Source organism: Melospiza georgiana, chromosome 20 (assembly GCF_028018845.1).
Source record: "Melospiza georgiana isolate bMelGeo1 chromosome 20, bMelGeo1.pri, whole genome shotgun sequence".
NCBI lineage: Eukaryota > Metazoa > Chordata > Aves > Passeriformes > Passerellidae > Melospiza > Melospiza georgiana.
This window is the reverse complement of record NC_080449.1, coordinates 12,258,502-12,282,919: the sequence shown is the minus strand read 5'-3', so window position 1 is coordinate 12,282,919 and position 24,418 is coordinate 12,258,502. Positions and strand designations below refer to the sequence as shown.

General features: G+C 48.4%; 1 protein-coding gene across 2 annotated transcripts in view; it reads right to left on the bottom strand.

The window, feature by feature from the left end:
• Nucleotides 1-7,651: 7,651 nt before the first annotated feature.
• Nucleotides 7,652-24,418, bottom strand: part of GAPVD1 (GTPase activating protein and VPS9 domains 1) — a 28,155-nt gene continuing 11,388 nt past the window's right edge. For both annotated transcript variants that reach the window (XM_058038031.1, XM_058038032.1), the window contains 20 exons: nt 23,953-24,113; nt 23,052-23,181; nt 22,191-22,316; nt 21,187-21,360; nt 20,750-20,890; nt 20,009-20,143; nt 19,328-19,447; nt 18,808-18,885; nt 18,302-18,675; nt 17,709-17,796; nt 17,252-17,332; nt 16,470-16,592; nt 15,854-15,983; nt 15,362-15,471; nt 14,583-14,742; nt 14,097-14,284; nt 13,211-13,424; nt 12,585-12,657; nt 12,018-12,215; nt 7,652-11,332 (listed from right to left, as the gene is read on the bottom strand). In XM_058038031.1, coding sequence (XP_057894014.1) covers nt 11,192-11,332; nt 12,018-12,215; nt 12,585-12,657; nt 13,211-13,424; nt 14,097-14,284; nt 14,583-14,742; nt 15,362-15,471; nt 15,854-15,983; nt 16,470-16,592; nt 17,252-17,332; nt 17,709-17,796; nt 18,302-18,675; nt 18,808-18,885; nt 19,328-19,447; nt 20,009-20,143; nt 20,750-20,890; nt 21,187-21,360; nt 22,191-22,316; nt 23,052-23,181; nt 23,953-24,113 — 2,945 coding nt within the window. In that variant the 3' untranslated portion in view covers nt 7,652-11,191. The remainder of the gene's footprint in view (nt 11,333-12,017; nt 12,216-12,584; nt 12,658-13,210; nt 13,425-14,096; nt 14,285-14,582; nt 14,743-15,361; nt 15,472-15,853; nt 15,984-16,469; nt 16,593-17,251; nt 17,333-17,708; nt 17,797-18,301; nt 18,676-18,807; nt 18,886-19,327; nt 19,448-20,008; nt 20,144-20,749; nt 20,891-21,186; nt 21,361-22,190; nt 22,317-23,051; nt 23,182-23,952; nt 24,114-24,418) is intronic.

The following is a 24,418-nucleotide window of genomic DNA, read 5'->3' as shown; positions in this document are numbered from 1 at the left end:
CTCGTTTAATCTGCAATTTATCAGTTTGCGTGGCTCCTTGTCGCAGGCAGGAGATTACACTCCAAAAAAGACGACTCTGCTTTTCTGTGGTGCCAGCAGCCAGGGAGGGCAGAGCAGCGCTCGGGGTCAGCGGTGCCATGGGGAGGGCGCCCTGGAGGGGCTGTGGTGGGCACCGTGCCCTGGGGCTGGCCTCCTGCACGGAGCTTACGGGGCACGGGCAGGTGCCCCTGCCCAGGTGCCCTAACCCTAACCCCAACCCAGCCCTCACAGGTGCCCACGGCCTCTGCACCCCTCGGCACGTCACCCACGGGACCCCAGAGCAGGATCCACGGAGCCACAGCCCCGTCCCGCTGCCCCCTCACGGAGCAGGGATGAACCCCCGGCCCCCACCACGCCACGAGCGCTCCAATTTTGATAATATCATTAGAGGCTGATAATGGTTTCCAGGAACTCCGCAGCCTCCCCGCGAGGTGACAGCCTGTGAAGGCAGCGCGCAGATAATGTATTCTGCGAGGGTGCGGAAATGTGACTCCGAGCGCATTAAAGCCCCTTAATGCGGGTGACACCACCTTGCTGCCGCACGCAGTGCCCCCGGGGCGGGCACGGCTCCAACCGCGGCATGAGGCGCTCCCACCGCGGGCCCACCATCTCCTTGGCCTTCCTCGGTGTCCTGCTCTGATACCGAAACCTTTACGCAACCCCACGGTATCAAAGATTATTTATAATGAATTAAATACGTTTTCAGCAGCTTCTTTCCACGCTTACTGCCACACTTCCACTGCCACTTCAACTTAATTAGGGAGAGTTCGCTAAAGAGATGGGAATAAATGCATCTATAGAAATATATCTATGTATAAATGAAGAAAGCCGCCACCGCAGGTCAGACCAGTCCTTTCAATTTATTGCCCTGGTACATTCATTTGTAAATAGCTTTGCCTTGCTGGTTTCTAAGTGCAAGGCTAATGTTGGAGTGCTTAAATTAATAGTGACGCACACCTTTCATTATTGCTATTAAATTAGGTGCTGGGCTTTGATGGATTCACTTGTTGCTGAACTAAAAGCCTGGTGGATGTGGGTGTGTGTATCCATTTGGTTCTACAGCAGGTTTGGGTCTCAGTGTCAAGGCAGGCAGAGCTCAGTTCCTCCTCAGCATGCTCCAATTAGCAGGAGGGGCCCTCCCGTGGGGGCGCCGGGCAGGGGGACCCCACACACCCAGCCGGGTTTGGGCAGCATCCCAGGAGCAGCATCCCTGTCCCTGCACAGGGGAGGGGAGCTGGGAATGCCAGCATCACACCTGGCACCAGAGGCGCGGGTGGATCCATGCCATCGTCTGCAGCGGGCACCAGCCCCACACCACACACAGCATCCACCTCCTGTGCCTGGAGAAACACAGAAACGTGACAATCACCCCAAAATCCCTGGAGACTCGGGGGGTTTGACCCATATCAGCCTGGTCCCCTGCAAGCTGCGACTGGCATGGCCCCGGGACGTGCAGAGCCCCAGGCTGGGGTTCCTGAGGGTCCTGAGAGTCCTGCCCGTGCTGGCCGGGGGCTGTGGGTGCCCCAAGGCCCCCGATCCTGCCACCAACCATGACCCCATCTTCCTCACCAGCGCTGCCATTCCTGCCCGGGGCATCGGGACCCCCCTGTCCTGTCCAGGGGCTGGGGGCTCTGTGCTGGGCTGGGGGCTCTGTGCTGGGCTGGATGCTCCGTGCTGGGCTCTGTTCTGTCCCTGCGCTGTGCCTTTGTTCTGCCGCGCTGTTCCCTCTCTTACGGTGCCACCTTGAGGCCGCCGATCGCAGCCCCCGGCCCGGCTCCGGCTGCGCCTCCGCTGCCGCGGCCGGTCCCTGCCCGCTCCCCTGTCCCTGCCCGCTCCCCTGTCCCTGTCCCTGCTCCGTTGGAGGGCCAGTGACCCCCTCAGCCCTCCCCTGCACTTCACCAGGACATGAGGCTGTGTGACACTGGGGACCTGCTCAGGATATGGGGTTTTGTCCCAGGGAAACTGCTCAGGACATTCCTTTGGGGTCAAGTCTCTTATTCCTGGAGCAAGCCCCAAAATCTCCTGTGCTGGCCCAGCAGAGTCTGCGGGGTGCCCTGGTGGCATTTTGTGCCCCGCGGCTGGCCAGGACCAGCCCCGCAGCCCTGCCCACAGCCTGGAGGGGCTGAGGCCCCGGCAGGGCTCCAGACGGGAGCAGCTCCATCCACCCACGGCTCCCGAGCAGCTGGCAGCACAATCAGGTCACCGCCTAGCCTGAGGGACCAACATCCCGTGTCCAGGGCTGGGCACAGACATCTGCCCAGAGCAGCTTCCCTGCGGACACGGGGAAGGGCTGGATGGAGCTGACCCCTCGGCCGGCCCTGCCACCGCTGGGGACAGCTGGTGACCGTGACAGGTCACTCTGGTCACCCCCTGTCCCTCTGGCATGGGCACTGCTGGACACACAAACTGCCTTGCTCTTGCTCTTGACATTTTAGGGATAATAAATTCCTAACCACCCCAAATCCCTCCTTGGTGCCCTCTGCAGCCATGTTCCAATATTACATATAAACCCAGGGCTCCAGTATTAATTATAAACCACAAATACTGACCAGCTTCCGTGTCCTCCGCCAGCGCTGACAATCATTGACTGGAATATCAAATTTATAATGTTGGGATGCGGAACCTGGTGAGATGAAGGGCTCTGCTTTTTAATCAGCTTTATGGGATGATAGAAAGCATTGATCGACAAAGACAAGACACAGCCCATGTTCCTGTGTCTGTAGCTGTGCAACCTTATTAATTTAGATTTGCAAAGGGTTTTTGAGCTGGAGGGGACAGAGCTGGGCATCCTTGTGTTGGATGAACCAGGGCAGGAACTGTGGTTCTCCAGACAGGGGAGAACCTGGACAGGGGAGAATCAGTCAGCAGCCTGGCTCACGCGGCACTGGGCAGGGTCCCCAGAGCTGAGCCTCGGTGGCACGGGCACCCAAACTGCACCAGGGACCATCCAGGGCAGCCTGGCTCACCCAGCACTGGGCAGGGTCCCCAGAGCTGAGCCTCGGTGGCACGGGCACCCAAACTGCACCAGGGACCATCCAGGGCCACCATGGCAGGACCCGCGGGTTGGTGCCAGCCCAGCACGGACCTGGCACGGGCAGAGTGTGCCCACCCGCACCTGCCCAGCCCAGCCCTGCCCTCCTCCCCGGACGGCCTCCGTGGCTGGGCAGTGCCAGCCCGGCCCGGTGCCCGCCGGACAGCTGGTGACCAGATTGGCGCCTCTTGCGCTGTCATCTCGCATTTGCCGCCTGCCCCCGCCGCACAGGGGAGGCTGGGCCGCCGTTTCCAGGTCAGAGGCTGCATCCAGCACAGGAGGACAATTCCCATTTCCCCACCAAGACTTTAACTGTGCAGTTTCCCAGCACCCGGCCCTCCCCTGGCACGCCCAGCCCCGGGCCCCACGCTCACCCTGTGGTCGTGTCCGTCCCGGGAAAAGCTCAGGAGCTGGAGCGGCTGCAGGAGGCAACAGGGGGGCTGAAAGCAGAGCCGGCAGCGTGGCTGGATGGAAAGCCGGGCTTGTCAAAAAATTTGGTTTCATTCCTTGAATTTAAAAGTTTATCTAATAAAAGTAACTGAGGAGCAGTAGTGTGCTTTGGCTTCTCTTCGGCATTTGATTTAATAGCACATGACGTTTTGATTAAAAAATTAGCTGTATATAATATCAATAGAGCTCACATTAGAAGGATTAAGAATTGGCTGACTGACAGGTCTCAAAAAGCAGTTGTCAATGGGGAATCATCATCAGATGATGATGTTCAACATGTTCATCCACGATTTGGAGGTAAATATCAAATCAGTGCTGATAGGATTTGGGATGACAAGGATTAGTGGGAAGGTGGGAATGCTGCCAAGGGGAGCGGTGGGGAGCTGATGATGCCCTGCCCAAGGGGCATCCCCACGCTGCTGCCAAGGGGAGCTGGGCCCTGCCACCACCAGTGCCACTGCAAAGGGCCCTGAGTGAGCCCCGAGCCCTCCTGAGACACAACACACCTGAGCCAACACCCCCAGGTACCTGGAGCCCTCAGCAGCCCTGGCATCCCCCAGCCGCAGGCCGGGCACCGCATTTCTCAGGAGGTGATGAAGGAGGTGATGAAGGTCTGGCCCCTGTGGTGCCACTGGCTGCTCCCAGTGCCAGCAGGGCACTGCAGCTGCTCCTCCTCTGCTGCCCTCGGTAGCCATGGATTTTTGAAAGTGAAATCCCTGTTAGTGCAGGTACCGTGCCTAACCCACAGGAATTCCCAATTGTGAGCAGTTGCAATTAGCGGCCGCTCAGCCCCTGGGTGTGCTCGTTGGTGACAAGTGACAAACCTGCCTGAGCCTGGCGGTGGCACAGCTCCCACGCTAGCCCTGCTGAGGGGCAGGGACAGGGAGGGGCTCTCCCAGGTGCCTGCAGTGGAGCAGGGATGGGCTCCCATCGTGGGGCACGGGGACAGCAGAGCCCCGAGCCACCTTCCAGCCAGGGCCTGCCACAGTGCCCAGCACGGTGCCCGCGGCTGAAGGAGCCTCCCCTGTCCCAGCCCAGCTCGCCAGCAGCAGCAGAGGCACCCACAGAGCCCCTGGCTCCTGTAAATCCCACGGGGCAGATGTCCCTGAGCCACCCCCAGGGACACCTCCTGTCCTCACCAGAGGCAGGGTGAGCAGAACCACGGGGACTCCAGCGCTTCTGCAGGGCATCAGCTCAGGGCCCCGGCCTGGGGGACACATCCACAGCCCTGCCCCTGCTGGGCCCTGGCAGGGTGGGCAGCGCTGCCCTCGCAGTGCCCGGGCCCCCAAGCCCCCTGCTCTGAGCACCTGTAAAGGCATCGTGCTGCTGCAGGGCTCAACTGGCCCAGCAAAAAAGCATCATCTGAATAAAACAAGGAGTGAGTGATGCCACCATGCCCTGCTGGATTGGAATTGTGTGAGCAAAGTGGTTTTCTCAGGGAGATTTATTTCCTCTGCTGGCCGCAGACAGCCAGCCCAGAGAAGGGAACAAGTCTCTGGTGCCGAGGCCACTGCTCCCTCCTGGTCCCAGCACAGCTTTTATCCCATAGCTGAGGGAATCAGAATAAAGGAAATGCAAACAGGTATTCACCCCCTGCAAAGCATGCAAGCAGAGGCTCCAGTTCTGCTCCCCAGGGCCCTGCTCTCCTCCCAGCCCACACCTCAGCCCCAGATCTCACCTGGAACCCACAGCCAGATCCAGAGAGGCCATCCCGTGCCAGTGGGGACAGTTCCTGCCCTGGGCCTGGACACAGCATCAGCTGTGATGGTGCTCTGACGCTCTGGGACACCTCTGCCAGGGCTGGGGGCAGCAGAGCCAGGGGCTCCTGCACGAGCTGCCCTGACACAAAACCCCCGAGGGGACAAAACCTCACCTGGCCCCGCTCACGGCCCCGCTCCTGCCGCCAGCTCATCTGCAGGCACCGTCCCTGCAAGGACCAGGCACAGAACAGCATCCCCAGGAGTGGCAAACGCTGCAGAAGTGCTGGAGTCAGCACTATGGTGAATTTTGCTTTCCACATCTGCAGCCCAATAAATCTTTGTCTCCTTCCAGTGAACTGTGCTCTTCTCGGGCTCCAATTTACATGGCCCAGCCCGGTCCCCACGGCAGCCCCGGGGGTCCCGCTGCCAGCCCGGGCCGCCACCCCGCGGGCCGAGGGGACCGCAGGGACCCGCCCGGGCAGCCCCGGCCCCGCCGGCCGCCGGCGCCGCTCTGTGCCAAAACCCTCCCGCTCTCCAGACCAACCCTGGGCTTTTTTTGTTGTTGTTTTAATTGTTTTCAAAACAGATTTCATGTGGTCCCAAAATGAGACCATGATTGTAAATTAAAGTGTAATTAGCCTTTACGCTTTTATATTCATTAACTCTTCTCTGTTAATGATGCAGAGGCTGGAGCACAAACCCAGCATTATGAAACCACATCCAGGAAATAAAATAGTGATTTAGATAATGGCCAGAATGTATTGCTGCTTACACATAATTAAACAAATGCTCAATTTACACTTGGAAACATGAATGAATGTTGATTAACCCCAGCCCAACGACTCTGCTGGCGAGGTGGCTGAGCCCGGGGCTGGCAGCGCTGGGCAGGGTGGGCCGGGCAGGGTGGGCAGCGCTGGGCAGGATGGGCAATGATGGGCAGGGTGGGCAGTGCCCGCTGCCGCCGCCCTCCCGCACCTGCCCGGCCCAGGTGCCGCGGCGCTGCCCGGCTCCGGCTCCGCAGGCTGGTGCCAAAAGCCCCCCTGGCACACGGGTGGCACCGCCACACGGGCAGGGGACGCTGCCAGGGCAGTGCCACCCCTGTGCCCTCCCGGAGCAGCGGGGACAGCAGGGCCCATGGCAGCGTCCCCAGGGCTGTCCCCCAGCCCACCCTGCCTCCTCACCTCGCTGTGTCCAGAGCTCGGCTCCCACGGACCCGGCATGGATCGCTGCCTCCACAGGCCATAATGGCTCCATCTCGGGGTCAATACGGGCGCCTTTGACACATGATAGACAATAATTGCTCTTTCTTAGAGACTTTTTAGTTCATGGATCATTGACCTGATGGGCTGTAACAGCTCCGACAGAGGCTGCACACCCCTGTGCTTAACCAGCCTCAGGAGCAGGCAGCTCACGGGGCCACGTGGAACAGCCTCTGCAAACCCATGCCCCCAGTGCAGGCTGCCAAGGGCCCTGGGGCCACTGGAAACCCTTCTGGCAGCATGGCCATGGAGGAGAGGCCGGGGCAGGAGGCCAAGGAGCCCGGGAGAAAAGGCCAGCACACTCCAGGATCCCCTGAGTACCATGGGACAGAAGCAGGATGCACAGGACCAGGTCACCTGCCAGGCTCTGCAGGCTGGAGATCCCCACTCTGACAGCAACTTCCAGGTATATGATTTAATGAAAGGCACAATAAGAAGTGAAACAATTAGAATTTCTGCCTCATTATCATGGTAATCTTATCAGTCGGATAATGAGGTATTAATGGAGATTTAATGTGCCTCTCATAACAGAATCCCTTGGAGAAAACACATAAGGAAATTGCTGTAAATCCACTTAATGATGGAAAGGTCCCCAAACACCATATTCCAGAGGATGAAAAATGCTGGATGCAAATGAGAGAGAATCAAGGTCAATAACGCTGCGGGGACCGAGCTCAGGCAGCCCGGCCCCGCCCTGCCCCGCCCGGCACCGGGACCAGCACCGGCACCGGGAGGGTTTGTGGCAGCCGAAGAAACCTCTCCAGTCTCGTCAGGAAAAATCAGCATTCCCTAAGAAAAAAGACGCCCACCATAATACTTCTGGACTTGACCACTCTCAGCAAGGCATCAAGCAGCAGCCAGCAGAGGGACAGGCGCAGTCCTGCTGCAGGCAGAGCCATCTCTCTCCTCCCAAGCTACCAGAACAGCCAAGCTGCAGATTCAAAGTTATAACTGAAGAGCTCTGTGTTAAGCAGTCAGTGCAGCGGAGCTTCCTCTCCCCTTTACTGGATTTTGGCTCTTTTTTGCCAGTCCCTTCCCTGGGTGTGTGAGGATGGAGCAGAGCAGCAATGCCCAGAGCAAACCACACAGAGTTAGTGGAAGTGCTCACACCTGCACGGCCATCACAGCACATCTCTGATGGCACTGGAACAAGGCAGAAACGTCAAAGCCAAGCGGTTAAACTGCTCTCCTTTTAATCAGTTTTTACAGAATAATACATTAATAATCACGTTAAGAGACAAGATGGGGTTCCTGTATACAAGATTGTGCAAGCTCGTTAATTTAGATTTATAAAGGCTTTACCAAAGAGGAGAGGCAGTACAAAGCTTTTCAATAGAGGTAAAGCACAATTAAAAGGTACAGAACACACATTACTAACTGAGCAGAGGTTAATTCTCAAGTAGTACAGGCTCAACCACGTCCCCAGCTGCACCCAGACACGAGCATCCTTCCCCTGTCCCCACTGCCGGTGCTGCTCCAGCTCTGCAGGCACACTGCCCCATCCGAGCCAACACTCAGCTGCTGCCAGCAGCTCTGCCCCTCTCCTACCCCTTCCCCACCCCATTCCCATGGCAGTGAGCTCTCCAATTCCGTGAGAATTTGGCTCGACAGAACAGGAACATTTCCAAGCAATACAAACCAACTCTGTGCTCACCAGACTCACCCACAGGAAACAGCATCATGTTCGTGGCTTTTTTCCTGAAGTTTATGGCAGTTACATTCAGCATTTGGTAGTAAAAGATCTTCAAAACAAAAACTTTTAAACTCAAATCCTTGATAGGCCAGACACATTCAGATTCTCGTTAAAGAGGATTTTAAAAAGATTTAAAGAGAAATCTCACTGAGGAGCACAAAGGAATCTCCTAGAGATGAAAGCCCCAGCGCTTTCCCTTCCCTCCTCTGCCCAGAAAGGAAACCAGCACCTCTGCAGCACTGCCAGGCACAGACATGCCACTGTTTAACGTGGCAGCCCCTCAGAACGTGCCAACATCAGTGCTGAGACAACGGCCAAGTCTGAAATCCACTCTGGGACCTGGTACCAAGGACCCTGCCCTGCTCCACTTCACCCAAAATGTTCCATTCCTCCTCCAGTGGCTCAAGTAGGTAAACTCACAGAAAGCACCGAGATTACAGCAACAGGCCCGTGGCTGGCACCTTTTGGCAGCAGTTCTGCTACTTTTGGTCCTCTATGCAGTGTCTTTCCACCTTGGCTATTGCACATCAAACCTAACAACATCACTTCCTAGACACGGAATTCAGCATTTTAAAACAAAACATTACGGGACGCAGGGGAAAACAGTAAAAGGACATTACAGGCAGGTTTTTAATTCTTTGGAAAGCCTAATTCTCTAACTACACCTATCAAGACTAATAAAGGACCTTCAGAGTAGGCTGGAAAAAAGAAGCAAAGGACCATCTTGCTACAAAAACTCTCGGCTCACCTGGGGCTCACTGAAACACCTACTGGTTTTAAAATAACTAAGTAACATTTAAAAAAAGACTCCAGTTCTTTTAAGTATTTTTCTATGCAGAGAAAGCAAGTGATAAAAGCTGTGAAGGAAATGGTTCTTGCCCCTTCCATAAAGGAGAGTGAACCTGAAAGCCCTGATGGTGCTGACCAGGTGAGCCAGGCCAGCACAGAGGGGCAGCACAGGGGTGATCACCACCTCCCTGTGTCCTTGTGCCTTCCTCAGGGATCCCACAAATACTCTCCTCAACCAACACCCAAACTGCAGAACTCTCACACATCAGTCTTAACATCTCGGATATTCAAGTAATAATTACATATTACAGGACACTTCAATAGAAATGAATTTATATTGCTTTTTGATATGATCTGGCCATATCTTCAAGGGCATGTTTGTGCTTTGCTGCAGGGCTGTGCTTGCAATATTGAATTACGTGTTCAGCACCAAAAACCCATCAAGGCTGAATAACCAGAATATTGCAATGCTACACAGACTGAGACACCGAGTAAGGCAGATCAGAAGAATTCTGTTTTGACTGAGTATTGCTCCTCCACACAACTGAGTCTAATAGAGGAGAAAGACTATAGAGAAAAGGAAATGGTTACCATCCCACCTTCTCATCTGGGATCAGTTTGGCAAAACTGCTTGACTGAGTTATATCTGAGAGCCCTAAAAAGTGACTTTCCTGATTATGCCTTGACAAGTAGCACAGCCAAATCAAGCACTCAATAAATTACATAAATTGCTCTAATTCGAATTGACCACATGATTTTCCCAAGTACTAGTTGCTTACAGATTTTAATCATCAAAATGCACACACACACAAAAATGAACCAATCGTGTTTTGAAAAGAATGTGAGAAAGATTTTGTTTTCTTTACCAATCACAGACACCAAGTCTTACCATGTCCCTCTGTCAGAAGTGCAATGAACACTCTGGAAAGAGCAAGAAATAATACTGACATGAAAAAGTTCAGTGCTCGCTGTCCTTTTTCAGTGCATTGAAGCTGAAAAAGAGCAGTGAGTGCTTATATACAGCCAACATGCCCCAGACCACTTCACTCATGAAAAACCCATGTGGTGTTGTGCATAAAAACCTCCTTAAATTGATAACTGTCAGTTTAAGGGGAAGGCGGGGTGAGAAATCTATAAAACACCCTGAACTGATGTCATGATATGTTTCATAAAGAACAGTGTCATATTATTTTAAAATATTTTTTATGAACAGTAAAACTTGCACTGCTGCATAGCAGACAACACGAAGAACATTTAGTAAAAACATTCACTGAACCCCCTGGCATATGTATTTAATGTCACTAATCAAAATATATATTACAGCCCAAGGTTCTGTTAAGGATCTCTGTTTGGGGTTTGTACAGTATACACAATAGCTCAGAAAAAATATTACAGTAAGGTATTTTATTTCTCCTTTTTATATTAGACTTTTCTATTGTAACTTACAGTCCCTCTCCTCCTATATATCCAAACCTCTGTAACACCCTAATGCCCTAGCCAAGAAGTGTTCAGCTAGCTAATAAGCCCTATTATAAATTCCAGTTTTAGAAATTTCAGTAATTACATCAATAAATAGTTCAGTTTGCCCTTTTTAAATCTTAGCCTTTTGAGGAAGTCCTTTTGTCACCAAAACATGGTAGGTCACAACCTGTTAGAGGTCAGAGAGGCTTCTGCTTGTTTATTCGAAGGATAGGAAGTCCAAAGATACTTGCAATGCATTAAATATAGTTATATAATATTTACACTGTCCTCTCAGATTTAAAATTTAGGTGAAATACAACCAATAACTGATGTCAGCTACTACAAACTTTCAGTGTGGCTGGTGTTTTCTTAATAAAAGGTGTATTCATCTAGAAAGTTTACTACGTGGCTGCCCCGTTTCCTCTTGTTTCAGTTTTTCGTTAGAAATTAAATGAAGTGAATTATTCACGTGAATAAGAATTCAGGAAGAGGGGTGGTGGAGAAAGCATGAAGAATTTTCTGAATGTTTTGAGATTCCAAAATACCTGAAAACTGTGGTCCCTTTTGCAGCGCCAGTATCTAGAGGGGAGGAAAATGCAACCCAAAGAGAAGAGGAAAATCTGTTAAATTAATTAGATTAGTAAAGGTGTGTTTTAAAATGCCTCAATTCTGTACAGTATTTTACAAGGAAAGTCTTATCTTCAGCTTTTGCAGCTGTTGTACATTCTTAGAAACTCCTCTCCTGCTCAGTCTGCTTGTGCTGTGTGAGCTACTTGCGGTCGTCGATAGTTTTGATGAACTCCACGGCTGCCGTGAACTGCATCCACCAGTAGGACTCCTCTCCAGACAGACAGTTGGCATAGAAACTGCTGATGTACTGCACGGTGGACAGCAGGCAAGGGGGGTTTGCCTGGGGTGGGAGAAGACAGAGATACAGCTTGTTTGCAAAGCCCAGCATCAACAAACACCGCCAGGTCCAGAACAGAAGCACAATTCCCTTTGTGCAGTGATCCTCATCCTACAGAGTGTGTAACCTGCCTGCAGGGTGGGGACTGTTTATCCTCGCCAGCCCCACTTCACACGCTCAGAAGGCAGCAGGTTTGATGAAAGGAACATTTTTCTAACAAGGAAAAATTACTAGCAGGCCAAGAGAAAGAGGGGGAAGGCGCCACAATCTGTGAAGGTCATCAGGACCTCACACATGTAGAGCCTGTTGTTCCAGCATCTTACATGCCAGACCATTCTTCACGCATGTCAAAAAAGCAACACAACCCAAGTCAGTCCTGCTCTGCATCTTGGTCCTGAGGACAGCATGAAGCAGGCACAGATGACAGATGCTGTGGACATGTCTCAAACAAACTTTACTCCCTACACAGCATCTGCACCCCAATTTTCTTGGTTCCACCTGCAAAGTTTGCTTGGATTCAAAAACCATAACTCTGACCACATTTCTGACATTCCTATTCAAACCCTTCTAAATCAGATCTGGATTTGAGCCTGGGCAGCTCCTCGTGACCCACAGGCATTACGTTTCCTAACTTTGCTTGTTTATTACAGGATTAACTGGGGTTTGTGATCTCTGCAAAAGAACTCACCTTTATGAGAACAAAGACCAGAACAGGAACAAAATCATCAGCCCCAGGCACGGAGTCCTCGTTGGCCAGGCTGAGCAGGTTCATGATGGTGGAGCACATCCTCAGGATGCACTGCACCTTGTCCCGGGGTGTTTTGTAGGCGCTGATGGTGCGGATCTCGGACTGCGCCGACGGCCACGGCGCCTCGCGCAGGTACACCTGGGAACAACCAAACCAGCCCTCCTGGGGCAAGCTCTGCTGGGCACCAGGGCAGCTCAGCCACCACGGGCTCACAGGCGGTGGAGAAATGGGAATATGTAAGGCACGGTGAATTCAAACTGAAAGTTACAGGTACGGAGGAAATTCTTCCCCGCGAGGATGGTGAGGCCCTGGCACAGGTTGCCCAGAGAAGCTGCAGCTGGGTACAGCCACAGCATGGGTACAGTGTAATTTCCTGAAGGATATTTCAGCTGTCACTGGCAGCAAAGCAACCCTTCTAAGTGTAAAACAGAACAGTCCTCTCCCCATCCCAATCCCAGCCCAAACCCCAACACGCATAATACAGAAGCAAAGGAAAAGAGTTGTTACCTCAGGTATCTGAAGTGCCTTGTGGTTTGCAGTCACTACTTTGGATAACCTCTGTATGTGCTCGTGAAGGACCCTGAAACACAAAAAAACAAGAGTGAAAAGTAAGCAGCAGCCAGCCAGCTGAGGAAACTTGCTTCATGTTTGATAGGACAAGAAAGATCTTCAGGAATGTAGCCCTACAGATGATGGACACCAGGCCAGTGAAGATGCAGAGAATTGCTCTGTACAGCCAAGAACAACCACACGTCCTCTAGAGCATCCCAAAAGCATCTGCTCTAAACCACAGGAACCCCAAATGCATGGAAAATACTGAGTGAAACCAGAAAATGGACCAGGTCCAGTCCTGAACCAGGTTTTGATCATTCTCTCAGCACACACACTTGCAGACCTGACAGTCTGTACCCCAAATCATCACACTTACAACTTTTTTTTTCTGTTCTAGCAGTTTGTTGCAAACACATTTGCAGATGATGCTAAAGCCCTTCCTCGTTCTTTTACAAAATGTTCTGAACGAAAACATGAATTTGTGTGGCTGACTCAGACAAGTCTGTGGCAGGAGGGCTGCACTACTTCCACTGCACCAAGTGCAAAAGAGAAAACAAGTCCTTTGGATTCCATTAACTTACTGGTCACGCAAAATATCTCCATCCTGATTAGGGTAGAAGGCGAGTTTGAAAATGCGATTCATCACACTGCGCTCGATGGCTAATTGTGCATCCTGGAGCTGCTCCTCGCTGGCATTCTGCCAGATGGCATCCTGAGCCATAGCTCCGTACAGGAACTGCAGAAAATCCTCCACTTGGGCTGTTTTATCATCTGCTGCCGTGAGCTTCTGGAAATCTGATAAAAAGGGAGGAAGAGAAAGAACATTTGCTTAAGTAAAAAAATATTACTTCTGATAAGTTTTTCAGGCACACTTAATGTGCAGCACTACATGCTCCAGGAGCAAGAACTGACTCCAAATTCCTGACGTGCTTCATTTAGTCAGATATGTGCACAGAGAACATAGAACCAGTTTGGTATAAGTGGCTGTTTTGAGTTTCCTGGTGCCACTGTCTCTTACGCTGTGATATTTTTGAATCTTTGATTCACTTGATTCACACTGTTACTATCCCCCATATCTTTTAAGGTGCAGCCCTTGGTTCTGGACTAAGAACTGAATGCTGCAACTTGATTTATCATGTGTCAGTAGATATAAAATAATTCATAGTATTCATGCCTCTGCCATGGGGCAGATAATGTGATTTAGCACAACTTTTTTTGGCCAAGTAAGGTCAAATTACCTTCATTCTCTCAGGCCATGAAAAATGCAGACAATTACCATAACTTAGCTACCACAACATACTGTAAAGTCACAGTAATCTGTCTGTTTAGCCATTAATCCACCATATGAAATTAAAATCATTTTAGGAATCTACTCCTCAGATCAAAAGACATATTTTAAAACATTAACCCAAGTCAGCATCTAAATACAGAGTAAAGGATTATAAAAACTGTCTGCGTTAATCTTACCTTGAATGAACTCCCTTATTTTCTTCTCCTTGCTCTCCAGCAGTAGCCTCACACAGACTGTAGTGAAGTATCTGTTGGCCACCTCTTTATCTCTCAGGACTCTCTGCAGGAGCCTCTCCAGGTGTGCCTGTGTGGTCTGCAGGCCTTGGCGGCAGCGCGTCAGGTAAGCGATATATGGAGCTCTTTTCCTAAAGCACAGAGCCCTGTGTCACACTCACAGCAAACACAGAGGCCAACAGCTTTATAAACTAAACTGCTGAGTCAGACTGCAAAGGATTCTTCCACTTGTTCCTTTTAAAACTAAACAATGCCTGAATTTGGAAGTTTGCCTCACATGGGTGAGACAACTGCACCCTTTTGTGGGGAAGCAGAGATGCAACAACCTGGTTTGGTAAATACAATTTAAACCAAAAGGGACCTTCCCGAGCTGCTGGTGAATAAAGACACGAGCGGGGGAGCCCCAGCTGAGCAGCCCCTGCCCAGTACCTGTAGTCCTCGGCGATGGAGGCCAGCAGCTTGCGGCACGTGCGGTTGTCGAAGCGGCTGACGCAGCGCATCGTCTCCTGCAGCTGCGCCATCAGGTTCTTGTCCTGCAGGTTGATGGCCTCAGCCAGCTGGACTTTCAAGAAGCACACGATTTCATTATCTAACAAAGAACAAAGGAAAAACATTAAGGAAAAGAAACGTAGGCACGGTGAAAATAACTATCTCTGAATAGGGGAAACACATTAATGGCTTAAAACAAAACTTCTGTACATTAGGGAATAAATGTTATTTTAGAACAATTTAAGAAGCCTTTTTGAATTTTCCAGCTGTCAGAGGATAAGCCTCCATATCACTATCTTATCTAGCTTTTAGAACCATTCTGAAATGTGAAGAGGAACCCCTTGAGGTGACATATTCACCTGTCTGCAAATAAACCCAGAGTGAATGAAAGGATACAACACAACACATTTATACTAAGTCAACATAAAGACCCAGTAAATCATTCAAGTGGCACGACTCCCAACAGCACATGAATTTTCAGAGTCTATTCTCTAGCTTCAGGCTCTAACCTGCACTCTATCTGTGATACTTCATTACAAAAAAATCTTAGAGCAGGCTGAGATGGCAGTTTGCCTGTGGAGTAAGAATGAAAACATTCTGGGGGCAAAAGGCAGCCTGTGCCCTCAATATTTATGGCAAAGAGAAGGGACCATAAATGGTGCAGTACAAGTGCTATTACACGGGGACAAGGAGAGACACACAGTGCAAAGAGCCTGTACCTTCAGGGTCTGTGTGGTCTGGGAGACCATTCCTTGTTGAATGTGTCAGCATCGGGAGGGCAACAGAATCTGCTGAACAAAGAGCCAATCTCAATTTCTTCTTTGCATCCCTTAAAGAAGAAAAATATTTTCTTAACACAGTTGATGAGAGGTCTGCTTCTTCAATAAGAAATCTTTACTTTCTTTTTTATTTAATACTTCCTAGAAGTTATTTAACATCATTTTAATATACAGCATTGTCAAGACTTTAGAATATCAGTTTTTTGATACAGCATCAGTTTCAAAGGGATTTTCTAAACACTGAATTGCTCTGTCCTCTCTGGTTACAAACATCCCTCCACCAGTGGAAATATGACAGTTTGAGATATTTAAAACTAAAAGCACATCAAAGTTTACAATGAATCTGCATTAAGATTCTTGTGGGAACCAGTCACACAGCTTCAGCTTTTAATTCTACTTTGTGGTTAAGATGAAACCTAGAAATGTCTTTACCTATAGGAGAAAGCAGAACCTTGTGGCTGTGCTACTTGGCTTGCAGAGTCTGGGAGGTCGTCTGCAGACATGTTCTGCAAAGCCTCATCCCGTGGGGAGTCGTGCATGCTCTCACCATCCCCAATCGCCTCTGTGGAAACCAGAAACACACTGCACCTCAAGAGACAAGTCAAGAAGAAACCAGACCAGTTTTCTGCTCATTATTCTCATTATTCTACGGTCAGTGAGAGAATGGGGACAGCAAATAAACCAGCTAGTTCTGGATATATGAAAAAATGCACATTAAAACATACAACCCAGAAACTCCTAAGAAAAAACTGCAAAAGTTTTGGAAGGCACTTCCTCAGTGCCATTTAAAACAAAACAAAAAACTGGTAGCAGATGTGCCATCAACATCCAGCTCCCTCAAAGGCAATACAAAACAACTGTCCTTGGGAATACTGATTTAATTCCCAGCCTCTGAGGGACTGTCACACAGATTATTTGACAAAACATTCCTTGTTCAGAGCTCACATTGCTCAGCTGCTAATCCTAACATTGTCTAGAATACTGAAGTGTTTTTATCTTTAAGGAGCAGAAGCTATGTTGGTGGTGATTACAAAAGGCAGGTTCTCACCTGCACTGTCGTAGTTCACGATGGCTCCTTCACTGGGACTCGTTCTCTTGATTGCATTCCTGTACTTGTCCAGAATGTCCTCAGCAGCTTGTGCCTGTGCACTGAGCCTTGGGCTGGGATCATCTGGAAGGACCATAAAAAACAACAGGAGTTACCCTGGTCTTGGGCCAACTGAAAGCAAATACAAAAACTTAAGCCTACACATTTGACTCTGTTTTTAGCCAGATCAAACAAAGAGGTGCTTGTGTCCCGTGCAGTCCAAATTCAAATGTATTAATAAAGTCTGAGGCAAATCAGAAAACAAACAGTACAATCAAAGTGAACAAATGAAGTCAGATCCTGAGCAGATCCTCAGCACATTTATACTGCATACACAAATGGCTCTTGAGTATTTGAAGACTTCTAGAAAGGATCAGGCAAACAGAAAACGAAACACCCAGGTTCAAAACATGTTTAATTTAACACTCAAGTAACTATTACAGGACTGTGTGTACAGCTATCCTTACAGCTCAGCTGTGACAAGGACAGGAGCTCCATAATGAGGGTGAGGGAGAAGTGAGGACTTGAGTTGAGAATCCACTGCATGCCCAGACAGACATGTGACAACTTAAAAACAGCCTTCAAGGCAGGAAATCTTTATCCAGTTTCTTATTCAAAATGTCAGCTCTGAACACGAACTACAACAGCATGTACCTGTCTGTCAATAGCTACCTGGTGGGCACTCTGGAGCTCCAGGAGGCACACTCTGAGAGAAAATTACTATGATGATGTTATTCACATACCTTGAAGCGTTGCATATCTGTCAGGCACCATGTCATCTTTGTCTTTTTCTTGTTTTTCTTTCTTCCTAAATGGAATAGGAGCTGAAAATGCAAGGTACCTCATCAAAGACTACTCTGAGATAATGGCCAAATAGCAGAAACTTCAAGGAAGGAGCTAATGCAGAAAATGTTCATCAAATCAACTTCCAGAAAAGCCTAAGTTTATCCATGGGGTAGAGCAGAACTGTACTGTCATCACCTACAGCCAGCTCCACCTTTAACACACAGGAGGTCAGGCAGAACAGTTTTGCCTTCCAGGTACAGCACACTCTAGGGAGCTACTAGCCAAGGGAGTCAGGTAGCTTCCCATTTATATTTACATATTTATTTATACTTTAACCATAAAGGTGCCTAAAGAGACAATAAAGGCAGTGTGTATTCTGACTGAAGTACCAAACCTAGAGGGACATGATCCTACCTTTGGGCATGGCAGACACAAAACGTTTCCTCCACCAGGGCTTGTTCCTGTCAGACTTCTCATCATCACTGTCTTTCCGTTCCTCAATCTGCAGAAGGGCAGAGTCTACATTTGAGCATTTACCAAATCAAGTGTAAAGAGAAAATTTCTCCTTCACATCAGCCTTTGCTACACTGACTGTAAAAACAGAACTACAGCAGAGCACAAAGAGCAGATTAAGTCAGAAATATCTCTCCTCAAGAAGACATCCCGCAAACGCAAACCCATAGCCACAAAGAACCTTAGTTTCACTTATTTCTTTTTTAAAGAAAATTAATTTTCAGGCTGCTGTAGCAGTTTAACACTACAATGAATCTGTTTCGGAAGTACCACCAGTAAACTTCATCCAGTAAATTTAAGAAAAGCCAGATTCATTTAAGCCACTCTGAACATCTGCAGCTTTACCTTATAAAACTACTGGCCAACGTTTAGAGGATAACAAAAGCGTGTCGTAATTCCTTAGCTAAAGACCTCTAACTCCCACTTTCTGGCATTAGATGTGCAGTTAAAGTGGGCATGAGACACAAAAACAAAACGCTAAATGGAAGGCTCACCTCTCCCCTGGAGGAGTCCTTGCTGGGAGATGAAGACGAGGACTGAGAGGCGGCCGCCAGCGCGGCAGCCCCGGCGCTGCTGGAGGCCATGGGCAGCTCCCTGTCCTCGGTGCCAGCCCGCCTGTTCCAGCCAGGGTCGCTCATGGGCCTCCTGCCCGAGGACACCACGTCGGAGCTCCTGCTGCGCACCAGCCTCTCGGGGTACGAGTGCCTCTGCTTGAAGGCCTCCAGCTCCGCGGGCACCAGAGCGTGGCACCCAAAGCTGGGCAGCCGCGCCTCGTTGCCTCCCACGGCCCCCTCCAGGATGGGGGGGTCTGGAGGGGGGTGAGAGGGCCTTGTATAGTGCACTTTAGGCCTCACCACAGCTGACACACCTGTGGGCACAGGCAGAAAGAAGCCACGCACATTTCTTTCAATATTATTCCAAATTACCTGATTACCTGCTACTAACATAGAAGCACTGAAAATGCCTCTTTTTGAAACAAAGCTTAATCTTTATAACTCACCCTCATTTGAGGACAGAGGGTCAAACAATGCAAGCAAAGAATCTGTCTGAGAAGGAGGAGATGTCAACTGACTGGCTCCTGAAATACACAGAGAACAAAGTTAGTGCCAAAACTGCCTCCAACATGAGAGACACTGGAAAAATAGACTTCAGCAACAAAAGTTTACAAAACTTATACTGCAAAGTATTTGTAAAGATATTCTGTATGGAAAGATCTCTGTAGTACCTTGAAATTACCAAGAGTTACATCACAAAAATGGGGAATTCTTGAGGAGCAGCCCAGTTCCAAAACACAAGAGGACAGTCAATGTAATCAAACTGAATTAGGGATTTTAGATCTAGTACTCAAGCTCTAGTACAGCAAAGCACTGGAGCCTCTTTGTCAAACAAATACAGTACTGGCAAATAAGGAAAATATTAAGCTTAGTCACTAGCACTTTGAAATTGGGGAGAAATTGTAAAACTCAAGGATTCTATAAATGTCCCTTGTTTTTATCAGAGATTCCATGTAAGTAACTTACCATGGGCTGTTTCATCCATGTCAGGACTTGTTACAGAATCTTTGCCTCCAAAGTCAGAGCTACATTCAGACCTGAGATCCTCAATCTTGTTAGGAATATCTTCAGATGTTGCACTAATACCTTACACATAACAAAAGAAGCATCTGTAATAGTCTTTCAAAGAGCAAGGAAGCAAAATCCTGAGGCTGTTAAAATGTTTGTTGGACAGTGAGTAATCAAGTTCCAACTCACAGTAGCACCTACAGACATTACAAAATTCTATACTCATAAAACAACAGCTTATTTTTGCTCTACATCTTCAAAAGTGTTACCATAGCCATGAATACACTCTGACAAGAGGCATTAGAAAGATACCGCACTCTTATATACTTTGCAGAAAATGAAGAACTAGAGCTATGATTTATTTAAATAAAACAAGTTGTTTTAAATGCAAGAAAGTTTGGAGTTTCTTCCAAAGCAATACTCCTCTGCTAACCACTGCTATTGCAGCACAGGGCATTTATCTCTCTGCTGCCTTTTTTATTTCTTCTGTGAGGTGAACAAAGAATCATAGCTTGGAAAATTCCAGAACAAGTGCAGGAAATTGTTTTATGAGTGAAGTGATGTATAAATAAAGCACGAGCAGCACAGTGAGTGGTGCCCATGCTGAGATGGAGCAGCACTGTCACACAGCTCACACACCTGACACAACGCTCAGGCCGGGGGTGCTGGGCCGGGAGCTGACCTCCCTCACATCTGTGTCATCAGACGTGCTGCCCAGCCCAGAGCAGCTCTCCAGCTCCTGGAGCCTCTCTTCCTGTTTTAAATCTGGAGCCTCTGCCAAAGGGAGACAATGGACAGTAGAGAGAGAAGGTATCATTGCTCAATTCCACGCTCCCTAAACATTCACAAGCAGAAGGAAGGGGTGGGGGGTGATTTAGTGCATCAAGTTTTTAGGGAACTCAACCATTTCAGCAAGTGTTTTCTTTTATCCTTTGGTACAGAAGGCGGGACTCTGCACAGACAGCAATGCTCTGTCTGTACAGGCATGCTAAGGAGTGTTTACTGTTTTAATTGTTGTATGTCTTAGACAACAGGATAGAGTCACATCTTCACTAACCAAAGTAAACCACGGTCCTGGATAGCTCCTACCACAGGGAAGGAAAGCAAGCACAAGTTTGCTCTGAAAACCCTTCTCTTCCCCTTCAGACCTTAAGAATTTCTTAGGTAACAGAAGTCTCTCCCAATGCTTTCCATCTTCATTCTGCCTAGGAGCATTTTGTCCTTTTAATCCTGGAAGTATTCACAAAAACTAACTTAAGCCTAGGACAGTAATTTCTTGAAGAAAGAGGAGGAGGAAGAGGCTGCCATTTTGCATTCTATGCCTCTGGAAGAGTCTTAGAATCATGCTAAAGAAATACGCAAAAACTGCCCGATTCTGACCTGAATCACTTGGTAATACTTCCACACTCCACGCCTCACTTGTGGTTTCTGATATGGTTGAACCTGTGCAGGGATCAAGCAACACGGATCCTGAACCTGGCAAACACAGCAAGCTGCCTAGCATGTTCTCTGCAGCTGCACCTGCAAAAGTAAAGCCGGAGCGTATGGCTAGAGCTGGGCTGGGGCAGTCAGCTCTAGAGACAAAAGGAAGAACACCTCGAAAGTGTCCTTGGTAAAGCAAACACAACGTTGAAAAGAAACCAGTAACTAAGCACAGTCCAGGTCATGCACACAGAAATCCTCCTAGAGCAAATCTCCAGTTGAATCTGTGGAAATGCCCCTGTTGAGGAAGGGAGGAGGATGAGGAGGAGGAGGATGAGGGCTCTGCAGCCTCGGGTTCCAGAGCACACAGGACCTACCCAGAGCACAGCCGTTACCTGCGATCTCCTGCAGCCGGTCCTCGTCGATGTTGGGGTCGAAGTCACTTCCCAGGACATCTGTGCTCCAGGTCTCACTCACAGTTTCTGAAATGTCTCTGTCATCAGTCAAACCCATCATGTCACGGATTTCAAACTTACGGAGCTTGTCATCCAGGTTATCCTGAGTTGTGGCTGTGGAAAAAGAAACAGTTCTTGATTTTCTGAAAGGCTTCTCCAATTATTGCAGATTGAAAGCCTGTAAGAGTACATTAGGAAAAAATCCCAAACAAACAGCCCCCTAATTCTACCAGGTAAGGCAGTGGTTAAAGGAAGGCCTGTAAAACACTATTACTATTTCCTGAGTAGAATTCAGGAAATGCTGCCTGAAAAAAAAATTGAGACCTAAGAAGAAAACTCTGGAAGTACACATGGTAATCTATCAACTAAATTGACAGGAAAAATAAATGAAATGTAGTGCTACAAAGACACTGACAGAATTCCCATAGAGGAACAGGATCACAGAAAAGCTGAAGGCTCCAGGGATCATTCCAGCCCAAACTTCCTGCCCTGGTCAAGGACACCAGGTTGCTCATGATCATGTCCAGTCATATTTTGAGAATCTTTAGGTTGGAGACACCACAACCTCTGGGCAATCTGTTCAGTGTTTGACAAATGGACATTAAAGAGAAAATTGTCCAGATACTTCCAAACTACTCCAATCCAGATCATCCTATTCCTGAATGGAAGAGCTTGATATCAAGCAAAACTTTACAGTCTGCTATAAAGGACTTAAGTGTCAAAATTCCAGGCAATTTTATTTTCCTAACAACAGACTACAAAGAATATTTTTTGGGGGAAAAAAAAAAACACCAAACCAAACCCACAAATAAATACAAGAGCGATTGCACAAGGAAAATGTCTACTTTTTTTCCTTGAATTCGTCGGTTTTGCAGCCTCTCTCCACAAAGACCTTGGCTTTAGCACATCCAGCAGCTGAGGCCCTGGGAGGAGGTGGCACCTGCCTTGCTCGTGCTCCAGCAGCTGCAGAGCCTCCACGCCGTTGCTGCCCGAGGGGCCCGCGCCCAGCTCCGACACCGACTCCCCCTCCAGGTCCAGGGAGGACACCGAGTTGGAGCGATTGGAAGGGCCTGGAACACAGATTCACTTGAATAACAGCTCCTAAACACACAGCATTAACAATTCAGGACACAAAACTCACCAGAAAAATGAAATGAAGTAGCAGTTCCAACACAAAAATCTCACCACTACTGTACTTAGTAGGAAGTTAAAAGCAAATAAAGTCTTTGTCTTTAATTTATTTACTTGCTTGTGAATTTGTTTTCTTATTTTGAGGAGACAGAGCAAAAATGAAGTTATGGAAGTTATACAAAATAATGCAAAAGTGATGTGTCCAAACCTCTTCCATCCCACAGACATCTGTGCTTTGTTATGTCTGAGGTTCACATAAAGGAGTTGTGCAGAAACTATTCTGAGACATGTAACAGCTAATTAGAACATGATGAAAAATAAGTCTGAGACGTTCAAGTTTAGAGCTAAGTTAGATTATCTTAATAACTAGTACTGCACATAAGTTTAAAACAAAAAAAAAAACCAAAAAAACCCTCTATTTTCTCTTTTTAAACACACTTAGTCTTTTTCTTCCCAACACTCAGATTCAGTTATGCCTTTGTAGGTCAAAATTTAGCTCCAGGCTTTATTCTCTGAACAACTAAGAAAGAAGACACGCTCTCAGAGTGAAATAGCACAGTCTTCAAAACAGCAAAGCCAAGAGGCTGCATTTAACACACCTTCCTTTTACAGTTAAGGGGGAAAAAAAACCAATAGAGCAACAAAACTTCTTCAAGACTTAAGCAGCCCTTCACCTTCAGATATTCCTTCCAGATTGTCACTGCAGAGGGAGAAGCGCAAGGTTTTGTCAGGTTTGCCATGGAGTTTGTTCTCGTCGATGGGGACATCTCCCTGCCCACCATCTGCAAGCTGCATGTTTAACACCTGCAGGGTGGCAGAGAGAAACAGGACTTCATTCAAATCACCTCTTTTTCAGGTAATTAAACAGCAAACAAAACATCAGGAGACATGTTTTTGTGTTGTTAATGGAACAATCAAATCTCTAACATTCTGTTAGAAAAAAGACAGCAAACTCCCAAGTCAGAGCCTGTCAGGAACCACCCCATGGACATTAGGAATGTCCTGATAGCAAGGGAGCCACAGCTCCCTCGTCACCCCCAGAGCAGAGCAGTGTGGAAAGGATCTGTACCAGGCTGCCAGAGGAGATAATCCCAACCATCAGGCAGGGAGCAAAGCTGGAAGCAGCAGCTGTGCTACAGCTGGAGAAGGAAAAGGCTGAACACCAGCCCTGCCCCAGGAACAGGCTGCAGGCACTGATGGCACTGTGAGCTCAGCTCTGTCCCCATGAGAACCTGGGCCTGTGCCTTTCAGGAGCTGCCAAAAGCATCAGGATCAGTGCTCCAGTTCTGCCATTCACTGTGTCCCTGGACCCAAAGGACAGGGCGTGCAGAGACACAGCAATTTCTTAATACTCAGACCAAGAGCCCAGGCTGCTCTTAAGCTCCTTAAGTGAGGGAACAAACCCACCTCTACCAAAGGCCAGTTTGGAAGCTACAACCCCCAAGCTCAGTAAGGATTTAAACTCCCATTCCAGCTTTATTACCAAACTTAGCTTTGCACCCTCCCTGCTGTGCTATTAGAGCAGACAGAGGCTGCATGGTCCAAAACATCTGAGATGTCATCGTTTGTGGATACCTCATTTTCTGACATCATTCCTGGAGTAATCTGTGGACCTGTCCCCAGAGAAATCACCAGCACTTCTTCTGGCTGCACTTCTGGAATAGTCTCCTGGGAGGATCCTTCATGATCTCCATGCTGGTCCATTAGCATGTTTGATCTACTTCTGCTTCGAGTGGCTAAGAAAATATTTCAAAACATCCACATCAGAAAGCTTTTTCTTTTGTTTAAGGAGGAAAAAAACCAATACAATGGAAATACAGAACTGTAGTGTTTTAATTAGCAACACACACTGAGTAAATTTTCAAAATCAAAGTATTATTAAACTTTTGAGAGATGGAACTGATGTTTAAACTTCAGTACTGCCCTGTGGAAAAGGAAACTCAACATAAAAGTTGAGAAGCAGAAAAACAAGGTACACTGTGACCTGTTTGCCAACAGCAATTCAGCCTATTCCAACCACAGAAAGACCTTTCATACATTA